This window comes from Periophthalmus magnuspinnatus, chromosome 19 (assembly GCF_009829125.3).
Source record: "Periophthalmus magnuspinnatus isolate fPerMag1 chromosome 19, fPerMag1.2.pri, whole genome shotgun sequence".
Taxonomy (NCBI): domain Eukaryota; kingdom Metazoa; phylum Chordata; class Actinopteri; order Gobiiformes; family Gobiidae; genus Periophthalmus; species Periophthalmus magnuspinnatus.
The window spans coordinates 7,628,496-7,646,304 of record NC_047144.1 but is presented as its reverse complement, the minus strand read 5'-3'; the positions used below and the strand labels follow the sequence as shown (position 1 = coordinate 7,646,304).

The window sequence follows — 17,809 nt, the reverse complement described above, 5'->3', positions numbered from 1 at the left end:
GAGGTTATTTGAGAGTCTCAGTACGGTGGTCTGATGATGTCATTCTCACCGGGGGGTGGGGGATGGAGGGGGGTGTCACTGGGGCAGGACAGGGGCTTGGCTTTGGATACAGCTGTGAGCGTGATCTGGAGAAGTGGTGGAATGTACTGAAGTGAAAGTAGTGTCTCTGTATGAGATATATCTAATGTCCTACAGCATCCACAATTTTACAGTTACATATTGAGGCCAATTATAATTCTGTATATAGTTTTTCTTAAATAACAGCAACATAAAATTTAATTCAGATTCCTGTTGTCTTTCCAACCCAAGTCCCTCATCTGCGTAAGTGACAACTTCTTAGATGAGAGATCTCTATAACTACTGAAACATGTTGTTCCAATTCATGATAAATATGTCAACTCATTTTTAAATATTAGGTTTACTCTTCATTAAATTTCATGTAGGGTAGTGCATGTTTTTAATTATTACTCCAACAAAGCAACTTTTCTCATCTTCATATTTAAAAAAAAAAAGTGTCACAAAACATTGGTAAAATACATTAGGCCTAAGTTTTCTCTACCGGTTAATTTTGACAGTGTAGATGTAATTGTTTGGAAAAAAAAAAAAGTGATTTCACTGTGGAAATGTAGACAAATTATGAAACTCAGAAGATCCAAAGCATTTGTGGCGGGCTGTCAATTTGAAACTTAAACTCTGCAAATGTGACCGGCTAACCATATCTTTGCTTTGATTTGCAGTGCTGGGATGACTTGGATGGAGTGAGACACCGCTGTCAGAGAGGATCCACGAGTTTCTTTTAAGACTGACGCTGAAGTTTGTGCTGCATAAATGGATGGAATAGACACTTTACCGAGCTCTGCCCTGGAGACCAAGGCTGAACGAATCGCCCGCTACAAGGAGGAAAGGAGGAGGGAACTGGCCCAGCGCTATGGCAACACTGAAGAGTTCACATCCAGATATGTGCGTCGGGACAAGAAAGTAGGTGATTCATCAGAAACGGCTAAAAAGGAAAGTCACAGTGATGATGTAACAAAGCAAACCTACAGCAGAAAAGCGAATAAAGTCGATGAGCCCTTGGCAAAAGAGGATGACATGCCAACTGATCATGTGGAGAAGAAAACTGAAGCTGTATGTTCCTCGGCTATAAAGCTGTTTTCAAGGTAAGTTAATCTACTGTGCTGTACATTTAAAACAAAAGACCACTTATGGCCTTTGTGTAAGTTGAACAATGAGTCATTCTGAGAAGCACAATAAACCTGCCCAGACTTCAAGCACCACTCAGAAGTCCTCAGGTAAACATTTAACAGGAATTTGAATGGCTGGAGGTAACATGAAACCACTGAGACAATAGTCATCGATAGGCTGTAGTCACTGGCAGTCTTTCTTTTTTCTTTATTTATTTGTCAGGGACCATGTACCATGTACATGTAATTCATTAATCTTACAAATGAGATGATTGAAAAGATCAATCTGGATCTTCATCCTGATTGTGATATGCAGTAACTAGTATTAGCACTATAAGTCTGTGTAATTGTTGCAATTTTTGTAAGTCTTTGAATTTTTGTAAGTCTTTGAATTTTTGAAGTCTTAGTTTTGTAAGATTTATTTTTATTTTTTTACTGTTGGATTTAAAGATGCTCTGTGTCACTTTCTCCGGTGGAGGGTCTGCATTTCTATAGAAATGTTATTGGTTTACATAGAAGGGGAGTGGGAACTCTGGGAGACCTGCAGTAACTAGGGGTTTTTGGTAGAATACATCCTGGACCTGTTACATAACGTACAAAATGTAAAAAACAAGCAGAGATGTGTCATAAATGCACATTTTAGCACAAAACTGTCCATTTTCACTTCAGAAAGTAGCAGTTGCCTCAGCTGGTGCGTACTTTATAATCTGACAGCCAGTCAGGATTGCTGGCTGCCTGCCTGCTCATTTGGGCGACATTTACTGACTTTTTTCACAGTTTGCTGTAAACACTACCTCTGACATTCCCTAAATTGGCCATGTGTGCAAAGTCCCACTTATTTTGCCCTGAAGATATGCACTGTTGTGATAACATGCAAGCTGTTTTGTTTCAGCCAGAGTGAATACTTAACTCTAGGAGAGCAACTTGCAAAACTTTTGGACATTTTTTTATAATTATGTTTTCCACTTTAAATACTACTTTCATATTGTGTTACATTTTTTTGCTCTCTCTCTCTTTTGAACATTGATAGACATGTGTTCTTGACAAATAGTCCAGAGAAAAAGAAGGTTAACATAGTAACATACAACACAATAAGGTTAACATAGTGTTACAAACATTGAAAGATATTTGAAATCTGCCAGAACTTTATACCAAGTGTTCAATGAAATTCAGGGCAACAGATCAGAGAGATCAGAGCTAGATCTAGATACCACTAACTGATGGCAGGTCAAAGGTCTTATTGTTGTGGTGTGTATGTTGTTGCAGATCTGAGCCAGTCTTCCTCTGAAATGCATTTAACATTATCTTTATTTTAATTGAAGGAGTCTTTGTAGGAAAGTCACCTGTGTATGCGGAAAGCGAGCTGTCAAGTTGATGCAGTGTCTGGAATGCTTGTTATGATAACCTCTAATCTTGTCAGTAGGGTGAGATGATTGCTGTACGTCACTATCTTGCTATGCCATCACAAAAGTAGACAAGATAAAGTGAAACTAAAATGATTTTATGAGTGAGAGCTAAGCACATTTTAAAACAAATTAACAAAATATATTATAAACATGAAATCTTTTGATGGAGTAGTTTTCTTCATGTCATCTTTGTGAGTGTTCTTGTCACTGAAAAAGAATAAGGAAACACAGTTGTGTCTGTGATAATGAAAACTGTCAATCCAGAGGTTAAGCTGTGTGCAGCAGGCGGGAATCCTCCTCTTGTTTAGTGAGTGACTGTTGAATAGCAGCATTCCTAACACTGCTTACATTGTCTGCATGAACTGTAGCCTACAGCACACATTAAGGATGAACCACTGTAAGCTTGTGTTGTCACGATACTAACATTTTAAACTCACATAAATACTCAAGAAAAGGCTTGATATTCAATGCCAATTTTATACCACTCTTTATTTAGACAATAGAATGTAATATTAACTCAATAGTATTTACTTTTAGTGTATTTTTATGTGATGCTGTACTACTTTTGAAGTAGGTCCATCCTTAAACTATTCTGGGATGTCCAAAGTCATTGTCTTTAGTATTACTTACTACCTGGATATTGATATTCTACTATAAGCCAAGCCAGAAGGAATTTGTGTATATGTTTACATAATTAAGGTTATATTAATGACTGAATATTTTGTTTTTCACATATAAAAAAAAGTTAGAAAGATTCTACCCTCTGCCACATACAATTACACAATACAATTATGATCTTATTCATCCTCTTGACATTTGCTATTTGTACCTTTGGTGTCAAGAAATGACTTGGACTTTGGTTCAAAAGGTGGATTTTGGTAATTACTGTTTACCTGGCTCTCAGTCACAAATTCATACCGCTGCCATTCAAGGTCTTGTGTTAAGCTTGCAAATTAGAGGTAGCGGGTTTTTAATCTTGTAACCACACGTAAGCCATGACTACATCCTGTCTGCTCTGTCTGTGTTGACTCTACTTCCTAAGTTCATTTGCACAATACATAATTTCCGTATGATAAAAAGGAAGTTTATTCTCTCAAGTAATTGGTGTTTCTGGAGTACAGAACAACATGCTCCTCTCGTTTATTTATCTTTGCTCTCTTGGTGAACTTCTCTGCTTTGTGTTTTATATCAGCACACGGCCCTATAGCTCTGCCTTTGTCAGGAGGTGGGTGGAGTTTGATGAAGTGTCCCTCAGCCTTGCGGTTTCCCAAGCAAGCTGTTGTGGTGTTTCGAAATGAAAACTAGGTGGCACTGTTGGATGAGACTGCCAAAAAACATCCTTTGATTTTGATGCCAGGCAGAACAATGGCTAGCTTAGCACATGTGGTTCAAGTCCAGCATGTTGCATAACTGTCATTTTTATATTGCACCTACAGTTAAATTGGGATTTCCCATCAAAACACATCACACACTGTTCTCACAGTCAATAAATATTTGGTCTAAGATTTTATGACTTGTGGCATTTACCACCACTGTTAGAAAGTCTTGCAAGTCAGTATGACCGAAGCAGACTAAACAGTTCACAGTGACCAAGACTAAAATATATTGTGTGAAAACTGCTGTTGGTGAAGATAAAGTTTAGCCTGCAAAAAAACAGTTATTCTTCCTATTTAGTTCAAGTTAAGTAAGGTATAAAAATTTGTGGTGCTTGTCTCCATTGAGATTTTATCACTTTGCCTGGAATGTCCCACCATATGGCACTAAATGTATCTATCTCCATGGAGACAAACATGCAATGCCATCAGGCCAAGTTATAGGTCAGATCTGTGGAGAGGCAATCCCACTAACAATAAGAATAAATGTTTTTCTTGAACTGTAGAACTTACCTGCAAATTGATAAATACTAGATGGACAAGTTGGGTAAAATTACTGGCAAAACTGCACCTTTTTAAATAGATAAATATCATACATCTAGTTTTAATGTTGTGATCTGCACGCCTAAAGCTTACAGTTTTTGTACTTGTGCATTCAGTGATGAAATGAAAGCAGATGAACAATGTTTATTATGGGGCTAGCAGAGGACACAAATATATTCTGTTTATTCATTAATATTTCTAATTTTCTTCAAGATTGAGTCTGTGTCCCCTTCTCCCCTGACCCTTGACCCCTCCCAGCTGTCCACCGTGATGCTCCATTGTATTAAAATCAGCGTCTCTCCCTCTCTCTCCTCCTCTTCCCATTACATCACCAGCTCTACCCCACGGGCAGCTGCTCTTCCCATCCATATTGAGCGACCATTACATTGACATGAACAGGCTGCACTTAGGCTTGTTATATCACAATTAGGAGCATGGCAGAGGAGGAGAGACGTGTTGAAATGTGGTAGGGCTTATCAGATAATGTATTATTTGTAAGCATTAAGTGCATTATGATCTGATTCCAAGAGTATTTTGAAGGATGACCTCATGTGTCTCTCTTGCAGGCTGGGAGAAGAGGAGGACTCAGACGAACAGCCGAAGGGTACGTTTAAAATCTTCACTTTCTCTCCTCTGTCTACACTGGCTGTTTGATCCCCCACTGCTCGGTTGGTTACTAAGTGTTAAAATACACTGAGCTCACTGGTGAGGTCAGAACACGTATCAGCTTTTATAGACAAGGGATTTTCTATTACTCATTGTTCTGACCGATGTTTGTATTTTGTAGTGTTGTTTTTCGAGCTGTGTCAAGTCGGGCTGCAGATTCCAAACTCCATTTTAATATGTATATCTTATTCCTAATTCAAATTAAAAGCTATAACTTCACAGGTCAGTGTACCTAGATGCAAATGATGTGTGGGTGACCCCTGGCAAAAAGAAAAAGTTTAAATTAATATAAGTAAACTAAGGAAACAGTTGCGTAATGTTTTTTAAACCGTAGACAGCCATTTTGCTGGATAAAATCAGTAAGCTTCCTTTAAGATAAGACTAATTTGGTTTGTGTTTATGAGCCCAAATATGCATGTGATCATTGAATCTCACGCTGGTAAGAGAAAATAATAACCCAATTAATGTGGATGTCATGCTGCGCCACCTGAACCCAGTCTGTATCATACTCTGGTTTATCATTGTCTTTCTGTCTCTAGATCATTAGCCTGAGTTTGTAATACAGCTCATGTCATTGCAATACTGTGTTAGTCAAAAACTGAACTTTATAAAATAAATGTATCTCACTTTAGGCATTTGAATGCTTTCATGCAAGTTTAAGAATCATGAGCTTCAAATATGTGCAACTTTGGATTACAATAATGTGTTTTTGAATTGAGCGCCTCACAAAATTTGATATGATGTCGGCTTAATTTGCTTTTTAGGCTGATCGTTAGCGTAACTGAATGCTTAGATATCAATAGTTGTATTTTGATGACACTGTTGTTTTGGAGTGGGAAGCAACAGTCAGGGGCCAGGGGTCTTACTCAAACAAAGCACATATTATTGTTGTTGTGTCTAACAATGACATAACAACAATATAAAATTCAGCCATTAGTAATTACTGAAGGAACTAATTACTTTTGTAGGCATGGGGAGACTATTTATATCTGATCTTGCTATCATTATTGGGTATTAACATATCAGTAGGTGTTCCAAAATAAAAAAAATAAATCTTTTGGTTGCACTGTCAGGCACATATAATGGTAATAGACTGTGTATTTCTTTGCTATCACACGCAGCTCGTGTCTCTGTGCTATAAAGATAATTTTAAAGTCAAATAAAGCTGGGGGGGACCACACCGCACAGATTAGTCTTCATTTAGATATGGACCATAACGTTGTTCACACTGGGCATCATTTATAATGCTGTGGATTCACATGGTCCTTCCTGTCTCCGTTAGATAAGTGCTAGTTGCTTTAAGCCTCTCTCTGGTTGTATAGTCATGCACTGTACTGAGCACTTTCATTTGTGCCTGTAGGAGTTTTGTATCTAACACAAGTGGAGGTACTTTGTCGACTTTAGTTTTGTCAAATGGCATGTCCAGGCACTGTGGGTTAGATGACATCACTCCCATTACTCATGTACTTTATGCTTATGCCTCATTAAGATTGTAAGAAAGACCGTTTACAGACTTGGCAGTGGCAGTCGTGCTATCATGCTATTTATTTTCCAACTTTAGGACACTTAACATGGCCATATTCTTGCCAGGTTTCCAAGTGTCGCAATCAAAACTATTAAGAAATATTGCCTGTGCCTCGGTGAGAATGTAGAATTATACAGAACAAATAAAATAAAAACGTTGTCCTGTCCCCCATTTGTAAAACGTGTGACTTTAGAGTTGTGGGGTAAATGGCTAAACTACTATTGTTTAAATACACTCTGGGGGAAAAAAAAATCCTTCTAAATCCTTCTTAGATTTTTGTGACTTACTGTATCTCTCTCCTTTTGTATCTATTCTGCTTACTTTAAAAGTGCACTGTGTACCTTTTAATTTTCTTGTTTCCATAGAGATGGTATACCTTGAATGTTCCATAGGATGGGACCCTATGTTTCTAGCATTTCTTTAATTGCACTTGTGAAGATTGACATTGAAGGTTAATGCCATACTGTGGAATATTCTATACAAATAAATAACATAATAGACCCTCCACCAGAAACGTTACAGTACACAATTACATCTAAAGCCTATTTTGTTTTAATATTCTGTCCTGTTCTTCTATTTTGGCACCAGACAGGTAATTATGAAAAAAAAAATGGACTGAGGTCAAATGTGAAAAAGTCCAGTGGAGTGGAATCACTTGGCTTTGTACTGTGTGTTTCATCATGTGGGCTACAGCAGGGGAACACTGAATCATAAATCACTATGGGAACCGCAGGGACATGTCACTAAAAGTTAAATTTGTGGGTTCTTTTGTTTTCTTAAAGGGGGGTTGTTTTGGCTTCACTCATCGTCCTATCACTGGGGCAATAAAGGCTGATTTAGACAATAGGAATGAGTTAAGTACTGAGGGCTTTTGGGGGGGTGCTGTTAAGTTTAATGGTTTACTGATGGTTCTGATAAAATGATTAGGTTCCTAGATCTGGTTTTGTTTAGACAGTGTAGTCACAAAATGACAGATTTCTAGTCTATAAAGTACATGTTAACTAAAGGCTCGTTAATCCAATTAGGCTGTTGACTGATCTAAATATACGAGTTGGGGTTGTGTTTGAAGTATGATAATGAAAGGGTTAGTTCTGTTTTTAATCATCACAGTGATGTAAGACAGTGATGGTATGTTTAAATATTTAAAAATACTATATTGCCTTTCAGGAGTAATAAGCAACTACAAAATTAAGCCACTGTTAAGATTAATGTGTGCACTACATGTTGGTTTACTATAACTACTCATATTGATATAAAAAGATTGCCATTATGCTGCATGTGATTTTCATGAACCGTAGCACATTATGTTCCTATGTCTCTTTTTCTGTGCCAATGTCTATTATCACTAGCAATAGCTAACATGAAGCTTTCAAAAATAGCTTGGATAAGTTACATTTAATTTCAATTTTCGCTATTCACTCTTGTAGAAAGGAAACCTCCACTTGACTGGTCAAGAGTTTGTCCACTTCAGTTCAGCCTTGGGAGTTTTTATGTGGAACAGTGCCATGGAGCTTTCCAGCCCGGCCAGCCCCATGTTTCTGTTCAAATGCAGGAGGTTCTGGGACTGGGAACGTACTCCATCCAACTTTTTGACACAGTTGTTTATTTATAGTACTTTTCTCAGATGTTGAAGATATTTCCTAATAAATATCTGTGTCATTCAGAAATGTATATATCTTATTTTACCTCATATTAACTGCATTTAGTGCTTCACTCATGACATGAGTGTTTTGACAGTCTCTATTTGGTTCATACATACAGTGAATCATGGCCATTGGAGAAGACTATATGTCTTTCTAAATTACACTATAGGAAAAGCATGTAGTTGTAGCAGGTAGTTGTAGTTGCCCAGGCTAGGGGCTGAATATGAAATGGTGTGCAGTGTATTTACAGTTACCTGCCTGTTTGTTTTAATGTATTATTTGTGTGTGTGTTCATTTTAATAGATGAGAGAGCAGCTGCTGTGGCCAAGAGGACGATTACATCCAAGACTTCTCTTTTTAAGGTATGGTACATCGCCTACTTTAGCTGTTTATCTTATGGAGTGAGCTGCGATGCTTTCCAGTTTGCAAAGCATTCTGCCTTCTGTTCATAGTGTCCCACATTTATGGCCAAATCTCATCATCCCAATAGAGACAAAAATGGATTTCCAGATATTTCACCAGATTTTGGCCAATAATTTTCTCCCAGTGGTGTGCACCTGGTGTTCTTGTCTAATCTCTATTTGTAAGATCGGCGCATTAATAACAAATTGAGCTGTGCTGATCCACACCTGGCTGTACATTTTGCCAAAACCATGACTTCATACATTCTGAGGTCTTAAGGCCATGGAGGAAAAGACACATCTCAAGGAAGCACTTCTTGGGTACTGAAAATAATATTGTCGCCCGGTGTTCCTTTGGGAGATACACACTTAAAACAAAGCATTCCCAGGCTGCTCAGGTTGCAGACAGGAATGCATAGCCTTGAGAATATCTGCATGAACTACAGTATTGTCCAGTGGGCTAAATACAAGTGAAAGGTTGTAAGAGGAGTAGTTGATATGAACTTAATTGGGCCAGTCTCAAGCTTGGATAATGTATTTTTCCACAACTTTCAACTAGTATGCTAATAGTGTACTTCTTGATTATTAGATGCTGTAGTACTAGGGGCAAATTTTGCTCAAATACATGGGAAAAATCAGGTACAGGACTTTTAGGAATTTACAAAAAAACATCCATCTGTATTGAATCTTCAAATACTATCCTGGTTCACAAATTATAATTTTGTTCTTGGTCTTTCCTGATTTTTCATTACCATTAATAACAGGTCAAACATTAACAACAAAATGTCCAATTCTGGATACAATTATGCTCATTAATGAAATCAAACCATTTTTGATCAGAAGCCGGACCAAGTGAACCCAGATGGCAGAAAGACAGAGTGACCTACTGGAAATTGCGCTCCCACAATCAAACTGTTACATTAGTTACACATTTTTGGAGTTTTGGGGCCCGGCCTGGTCTTTGTCTCTGCTCTTGTCTTGAAGGCGTTCCACTTAAAAATAACTAGCAGTGTACTGCAATGTGCTGTGGTTGCATTCACTTATCAGCGGTTCCTCCTCCTCTGAGCATGATAAACCCAGTGTCTCCTGCCGAGAGGTCAGGCAAGAGTGAGTTTATGACAGCATGTCTGCTCCCCAAAATGTAGCTTGAGCAATAAATTTACATTTGCATTGGAGTGAGTTAACTTCCAGATGTATAGAAAAATAGTACACTTGAGGCATATAATCACTGTAAATGGGAAATTCATCACTTTTTCAACCACTTTGACAATTACTCAGATGGAAATTAATTTGTGGTAATATACAATTTGCTTTTGACCGCTGAAGGTCTCACTAGTATGACTTTGAGCAAAGATATTTACAAGAAGTGGTCTTCATGTTTACATAATGTGCTACTGGTTTGAAACTAGAAAGATTGTAAAGATGGCATTTGAATTTGGCACTCATGAGGAATTCTGTTTTGATATGGTGTATTAGCTTCAACTGTGAGCTTAAGCTACCTGTCATTCATTTGATTCTTTGAGACCTCAGCTATATTGAGGCAAGATGGCACCAGCGTGCACTGGCAGTCATCTACTTGCTCTGCAAAAACTGTTGCTTGCTGTGGCATTGCTTTGTATTTTATGCCAAGTATATGCATTGTATTGCATATAAGAATTATTATGCTTATTGATCTAAAGCAGTGGTTCTCAAATAGTGGCGCCCCCCCGGTATCTCCCGGGGGGGGGGCGCGTGTGACTCCGCGTATGACACTGTAGTACTGTACGCAGAGCAAAGAGCAGGAGAGAGCGAACAGATCGTGACACAGGGCAGTGAACAAGAAACACTTTTGCTAAAGAGAAACTATGGAAAACATTTTAACAGGGATGAAAAGAAAGGCGGATATAGACGGAGGTAAAGTCACCCGAAAAATAAGACGAGGAAGTCTGATGAAGCGTATTTAGCACTTGGCTTCACCGTGACTCCGGTGGGACACGAGGACAGACCGTGTCTGCTGTGTCTGAAAATGTTGGCAGCGGACAGTATGAAGCCAAATAAGTTAAGACCCCACCTCATTACACCTCAGTCACGCTAATAAGACGCTGGAGTTTTTTCAGCGTAAACGTGCCAAATATTGCCAACAATCATCCCGCTTTGTAAATGTCACTTAAAGCAGCAAGCACTGAGCATTATGTAAGGTGGCGTACCAAATTGCTAAATTACTTGTTTTAATTTGATATTTATTTAATTTTAATGTATTATTTTGATATTTATTTAATTTTAATTTATTCATTTGATGTTTATTTAATTTTATTTTTTTATTTGATATTTAATTAAATTTCATTATATAATTTCATTTATTTTATTTTTTCGGGGGGGCTTCTTTATAGGGGGGGCATGATAGAAAATAATTGAGAAGCACTGATCTAAAGCGACCTCATGAATGGTTTTATTATCAAAATTTTGAGGATCAAATGCCCAGGTTCACTCCTCACTTGCCGTCAGTCCCGGCCTACCTGCTGTGTCTCCTCACAGAGGAAATGACCCAAAAAGCGCAAAAAACGTAGAGGCGTTTTAATGTAAAGGCTTTGTGGAGGGCTAATTTTGGAATTATTCCTCTCCTTACCACTCCTGGAGACTCAGCACTTCAAAGTTCACACGGATTACACTAGATCGCTAGCTAATAAAACATTTCTCCTGAATGTCTCTTCACTTCGCGGAAACTGGATTTTGTTGGATTGTTGCTCACGGAGACATGGCCCCAAGCAAGTGAGTCTTCCCCATTCTCAGACCTTTTACCACCTGGCTGTTTCTGAACTCGGATCACTAGCAGAGGTGGGGGGCTAGCAACAGTATACAAATCCAACCATCCGTTAACAGGTTCCAATAGATTGTTTTTTGAGTTTTTAGCTTCAGATTTTCACAGTAAACCTTGACACCCAGGTCCTGTGTGCTGGTACATCGCCCTCCAAAATTCTGATTTTATTCAGGATCTCAGAGATCTTCTGACAGGCCTATTACTGCACTATGATCAGTTTCAGGCTCAACATATGAGAAAGGACACACCCCGGACTTGATGTTGTCCTTTGGTCTCGATGTAAATTTGATTTTAGATTTACAAAACAAACTTTTTTGCCTTGTTGTTTCGTATAACGTTGCCTCAAAATGTGGTTAGTTTGCGCGTCGAGTGGGCACAATGAACTCTATCACTACCTCTTTGTTTTGCTCTGTGTTCAATGCATCCAAAACTATGAATGGAGATGATTGGAAAAACACTGCGCCATATGGTCTGCTCTCTTGTTTCAGTGACACTTGCTCAGAGATTTTGGATGCAGTGGCTCTATTAAGGCTAAAACTCACAAAACCCATAGCACAGCTTGGCTTAATGAGAATATGCAGTGGAAATGGGGAAAAAAAGTGTACAGGTTTCCTTGCAAATATTGAGAGACAGTCTTGTCGAATGTCAGAGGGTAGTTCAAGCTGCCAAATGTAGTTTTATATCAAACCTGGTGTCAACAAACTGAGGGGTCTGGTGTGGTTAAGACCTGGGACTGGCTCACAGGGGGCAGGTCTAGACAGGCCTCCACATAGTCATTGAAGGACCAGCAGCACAGCAGCAGCAGTGTAAGCATGGCAAAACATAAACGGTGCGAACCTCATAAGGATGGACCTTTCTTGGATAAATGATCATCATAACATGGCTCGGGATGTCACGTGGCGGGGACAAATTTCACCATTTCATACTGAGTGGCATAGACCAAACTCTCAGGTTGCTAAGTGGCTCCAAAAACACCAGTGAAAGTGACCTAGGGCGCTGTATGTGCATTGCTGCTTGGCAGGAACATTTTGTCCAGTTTCAGCGTAGTTAGCTCCATTGTCCACCAGCAATCTGACCAGAACTGAGGAAGTGGCTTCCAACAACTTCACTCTTACAACTTTTTGTCCGGTTGATAGATTTAACTTTTAGCTTTTACTAATTTGTGCATTTGCTTGTGTCTTTGTAGTTGCCACTTCTAGCGCTCGATGACAGAAAGGAGTGTCTTCTGTTGCTGTTGGTGTATGTCCATGGATAAAAACATGATGAGCATAAACTCTTCATTGCTGCTCATTGTTGTGCCACTGTTGATCAGTGTTGATTCTCCTTTAGCACCTGTATTTTTATAGCTGTCCCTCACCTCTTGGCAGCGCAAGGCTACATTGTGCCATTGGGTGTTTCTTGCTAGACCTGTGTCACACCCAAATCAGCCTGGACTGATTGTAATGTATTTACCCCAAAATGGCTCACGCCGAGGCGGCCCTAAGCGAACCAGGCCAGTGTAAAAAAGGCTTTTATTGCTAATGTTCTGAACTTGTCTCTGATGTCTGGTTGTTCTCCTACTTCCCTGAAATATGCTGTGGTCCAGCCACAAAAAGCCTAATCTTGATCCTAATATTCTATCTTTAGACCCATCTTTTGAGAGAAGATTGCATATGACCAACTGCAGGTTTACCTTAATCTTAACGAAACCGGTGAAAAAATCCAATCTGGTTTTAAACCTCAGCACAGTATCGAAACAGCTCTTTGAAAAGTTTTGAATGACCTGCTTTCAACTGCCGACTCTGGGAAATCAATAGTTTTTTTGCTTTTACACCTATCAGCTACCTTCGACATGATGGATCACAGCCTCTGCCTGGAGACACATGTGGACATTAAGGGTACTGCACAAGTTTTTCTGTGTGCATGTGACAGTACTCCTCTTGTGAGTCTCCCTTCGAGTACAGTGTGCCCCAGGGTTTTACATTAGTGCCGTCCCTTTTTGCTCTGTACATGCTTCCCCTGCGTGATGTTTTTAGAAAGCACAATGTGGCATTTCACTGTTTTGCACATGATATTCAAATGTATCTGCCAGTGACGGCCAATGACAGCCAGACCACAATCAAACATCCTGAAATTAATAAAAATAAAACTGAGATTGTGATGTTTGGCCAAACTAACCCACTGCTGTGGCATGACAGTGTGATTGGTCCTCTGTCCTCTTACTGTCGCCCTGCAGTGAAGATTCTTAGGGAGATTGTGGACTCTATGTTCAAACTGGACAATTATATTAGCTCTGTCATAAAGTCCAGCTTCTTTCAGTTGAGGTTGCTTTCTAAAGTAAAGCCTGAACCTTCCACAGGCGATTTTGAAAAAAGCAATTCACACATTTGTAACATTGCATCGGGATCATTGTAATTCTTTGTATGTTGAGCTGGACCAAGGCTGTGCAGCATTTACAGAAAGTTCAAAACACTGCAGCTCGTCTGCCAACAAAAACTAGGAGTCGAGAGCAAATGACAGCTGTGGTGTGCTCCCCATTATGACTAATTCATAATGTTATTGATTGTGTTTAAATGTCTGCATTCTATGGGTCCCTGCAGCCCTATACTCCGCCCAGAGCCCTGAGGTCAGTTGACCAGCTCCTGTTGGCTGTGCCCAAAGCCAAGCTCAACACCAGAGGTGACAGAGCCTTTTCTGTGGCAGTGACCAGACTATGAAACAGCCTCGGTCTACAGATCCTCTCAGTCTTTAACACAGTTTAAGACTGGACAGAAAACCCGCCTCTTCTCCCTGGTATTTAATACTGGATATCTTGGTGCTTTATTGTCTTTTCCAGTGTATCACGTATCTGTATCTGTATCTGTATATTTGTATTTTTTTGTTGAATTTTATGTGAAGCATTTTGGTCAGCTGAAGTTGTTTGAAATGTGCTATATTAATAATATTGCATTGAATATTGTAATGTTATGCCAGTGCCAAACCTGCATAAATGGCGAGGATTGTATCCTGAAGAACAGCTGATGGAATTTGCCAACAAAAATAATAATGCCAATATGTTGCTAGAATTATCAACCAAAGTCATAATTGCTATTTCAGTGTTACAAAAAATGTGGAACTGTGAAATGAATCTTCATTTTAAAATCAAAATCACAATTATAATGCCAGTGTCAATTTCTGATTTTTTTCTTAGTTTTTGTCTATGTCATATTTTCAAAATAATAAGCAATCATCTTATACGATATCATATATCCTATCGGCCATTTTGATGCCAATATTTTTTTGGTTCTGCCCCAGTTTCTGTGCCCTTTTTGAACAGACTAATGAGTCAGAATTGAAATAGAACAGTGTTATATGGCTGCATGTTTACATAAACAGATAACAAATGATTTTATATACCAGATAAATACATTTTGTTATTATTTTTACAAAAGTGAAAAGTGAATTTGTGATCGTTACTTCAACTTAAGATAAATTTGTGAGCCTAGCTATGGATTTTAAAAGCTAAATATTGATACAGGCAAATATCGGTCGCAGCAGCAGAAGTATCGAATATTAGTATCAGTTTAAAAAAAAAAAAAAAAATCCGTATTGGCCAATCCCTAATTTTTCTCAAGTACAGAATTAGTGGAGACTAGATGCAAGTTCTACCTTTCAGTTTCAGTCCCTCAAACAAGACCATGAACAAACTCAATGTCCAAATAACATGTCTGTGCATGAAGTAATGCAATACAATACATCAGACTTAAAACTGATTGTTGTGAAAGAGTTAACTGCTTTGCTCAGGTAAAGGGAGGAGGAGTTTATTACTTTGATTCAGTTTATGCATCAATGACTTTTACAGCGGAGAGAGCCTAACATGTTTTCTTTTGGTTTCCCTCTGTGTGTAGGACCCGGAGAAGACTGAAGATGTTACCAGCGACATACTGAACCGCTACCGCATCAGTGACAGCACAGAAGACGACTCTACGAGGTGAGAAAAACTACATATTGACCAAAAAAAGTTTCCTCTAAGCTAATTCAAAAGCAACTCACCGTGTTATTATAGTGAGCATGGTAGTTTTATTGGAGCGTTTAGACTTGGCATTCTCTTTTACACAACCTTACTAAGACCATAGTCGGGTAACTTTTCCTTGAAGTAAAATGCAGCGTACACATAATTACGGCCCAAATGAGTGTCTGCCTAATGATGTAAACAGCTCTAGAAATAAACCAGATGAACCTGCAAAGCTTGCCACACACACAGTGGTGCACATGTTTGGACACACCAGCTGTTCATAAATATATGGAAATGTAAAACAGATCTAAGCAACGGTGAATGCAAGATGCTAAAGAGGGCAATCAGGACTAAGTTAAATTGTATACATAACATATATACACAGCGAATATATATGGGACTTGAGAGGAAACAGATAAGAAGGTGTTGCAGTTGGACACATAAATAGACTAAAACAGACAATATGTGAAAAGAGTAAATTATCCAAAGGGTGAGAAGACAGAAGAGGAGAGAACTATCCTTCCAAAGGTCAGAGTAGTGATTGATACTGGCTGATAACTGGTTAATGCTGATGGATGGGTGAAGTTTCCTTTTAGTTCCTCAATAAAATGAACTCCAAACACTGTTGTTAAGATTGGTGTACAGGGACTGAATATTCAATTGCACATCGACTCTTCAACATAATATGGACATGAACTAGTAGTAATTCAGTTATCAGTTCTGTTTATTTTTTGTTTACCATGAGCCGGACATAATTAGATCAGTGTTTCTACTACCAATTCAATATTTAGCTTGCAGAGCATCACAAGATATTTACTGTATTGTATATGTATTAGTACACACATATCACATATTATTAGTCCTAGTAAGTAGCGTATGGATACTTCAGTGATTTTAACTGTAAAATTTCCCCTTTTGAACAGTTGTAAATGTATTATTATTGATTATGATATCATAGGAACTTCACAATGGACACAAGTAAAGCCATGGAAGAAGAAAAGGAGACCAAAGAAGATCCCTCCGAGAATAATCAACATGAGAAGGCCACAGCTGAGGAGGAAGAGGTCAGTGAGCCTTAATGTATAAGTGCTTACATGTGTTTTTATAGAATTCAGCATTACACTAACATAAATATTGATTGCTGTTATGGCCATGTATGAAGGATCATCCCAAAGCTAATAAAACCTTGGCCCATTTCCCAGATGCAACTCAGTTTTGTTTTATAAAGGGTAATTTATGTCACTTGTGGGTACTGGAAATACTCCACATAGACACGATCATCTAAATCCGTACTTAAAACAAGAAAATATGTTATTTTATGAACTACATTGCTTTAGTTTTGACAGAAGATTTCCACAGTGCTGGTTTTCATTATGTCTGACCAGCTGGTTAGCATTGCACTTTTCAAACCTTTCCCTTTATCTTCCTTTCAAATCGACACTCCCTCGTGACCTTTGACCGGACAGTAAGGCACTTGGCAGAGTTCCAGGTGCAGCTGTGTCATAGAAGAAACAACATATTGAACACAGACGACCAGCTCTGGTTACACTGGTCATTATGGGCTGTCTGTTTTACGTATGTTGGATAATATATGTCGTAATCTATCTTTGACAAATTATGTAACTTTCATGAGCAATTAACCATGTTCTAACAGTGTTCCTTAATCCTTTGTTTACTCTGAGTTGTATTTTGATTCATGGATGGATGAGTAATCCTGTATTGTTCTGCATTTGAGACTTAAGGCTTCTCAGTTTCTCCACTCACTTCTCTGTATTTACTTGTGATTATCCAAAAAAAAACCTCTGACGCCGTGTCTAAAATGTAGCGTTCATAATTGTCACTTAACTATTTTTCAACAATAAAAACAAGTAGTAAATGAAAATCCACTGTTTCCTACGGTAAAATGAAGTATGAAGATGTGATGCGAGTTCTGCAGTTTTTAGCAATTTTAGATCAATATTGCAGTTTACATTGAACAAAATATGAATTCATGATCTACATATGTTATAGTTTAATACAAAATGCCTTCAAAAAAAGCATAGTTTTGTCAGGTGTTTGGGGAATGCCACTGTTTGGATTGAAAATAAAGAATTGATTATTATGGTGGGTTGAAGGTAAGCTTTAGGTTTAACAGTAAACATGTGTGGTGCTGTTAATGTTGATGTGGAAACTTTAAAGAGCGTTCAAACAAGTGTTTTTAGCAACTACAAGCTTAGTCAAGAGCAAAAAAAAAAAACAACACACAGTCCACTTTCACATGTCTTTATTGTGGGCAATTAAGTGGCCAATTCACTTCGA

General features: G+C 38.4%; 1 protein-coding gene across 2 annotated transcripts in view; it reads left to right on the top strand.

Moving 5' to 3' along the window:
• Positions 1 to 17,809, top strand: part of svild (supervillin d) — a 51,838-nt gene that overhangs the window by 12,042 nt on the left and 21,987 nt on the right. For both annotated transcript variants that reach the window (XM_055229402.1, XM_033984240.2), the window contains exons 2-6: positions 738 to 1,160; positions 5,073 to 5,110; positions 8,644 to 8,702; positions 15,405 to 15,487; positions 16,470 to 16,575. In XM_055229402.1, coding sequence (XP_055085377.1) covers positions 829 to 1,160; positions 5,073 to 5,110; positions 8,644 to 8,702; positions 15,405 to 15,487; positions 16,470 to 16,575 — 618 coding nt within the window. In that variant the 5' untranslated portion in view covers positions 738 to 828. The remainder of the gene's footprint in view (positions 1 to 737; positions 1,161 to 5,072; positions 5,111 to 8,643; positions 8,703 to 15,404; positions 15,488 to 16,469; positions 16,576 to 17,809) is intronic.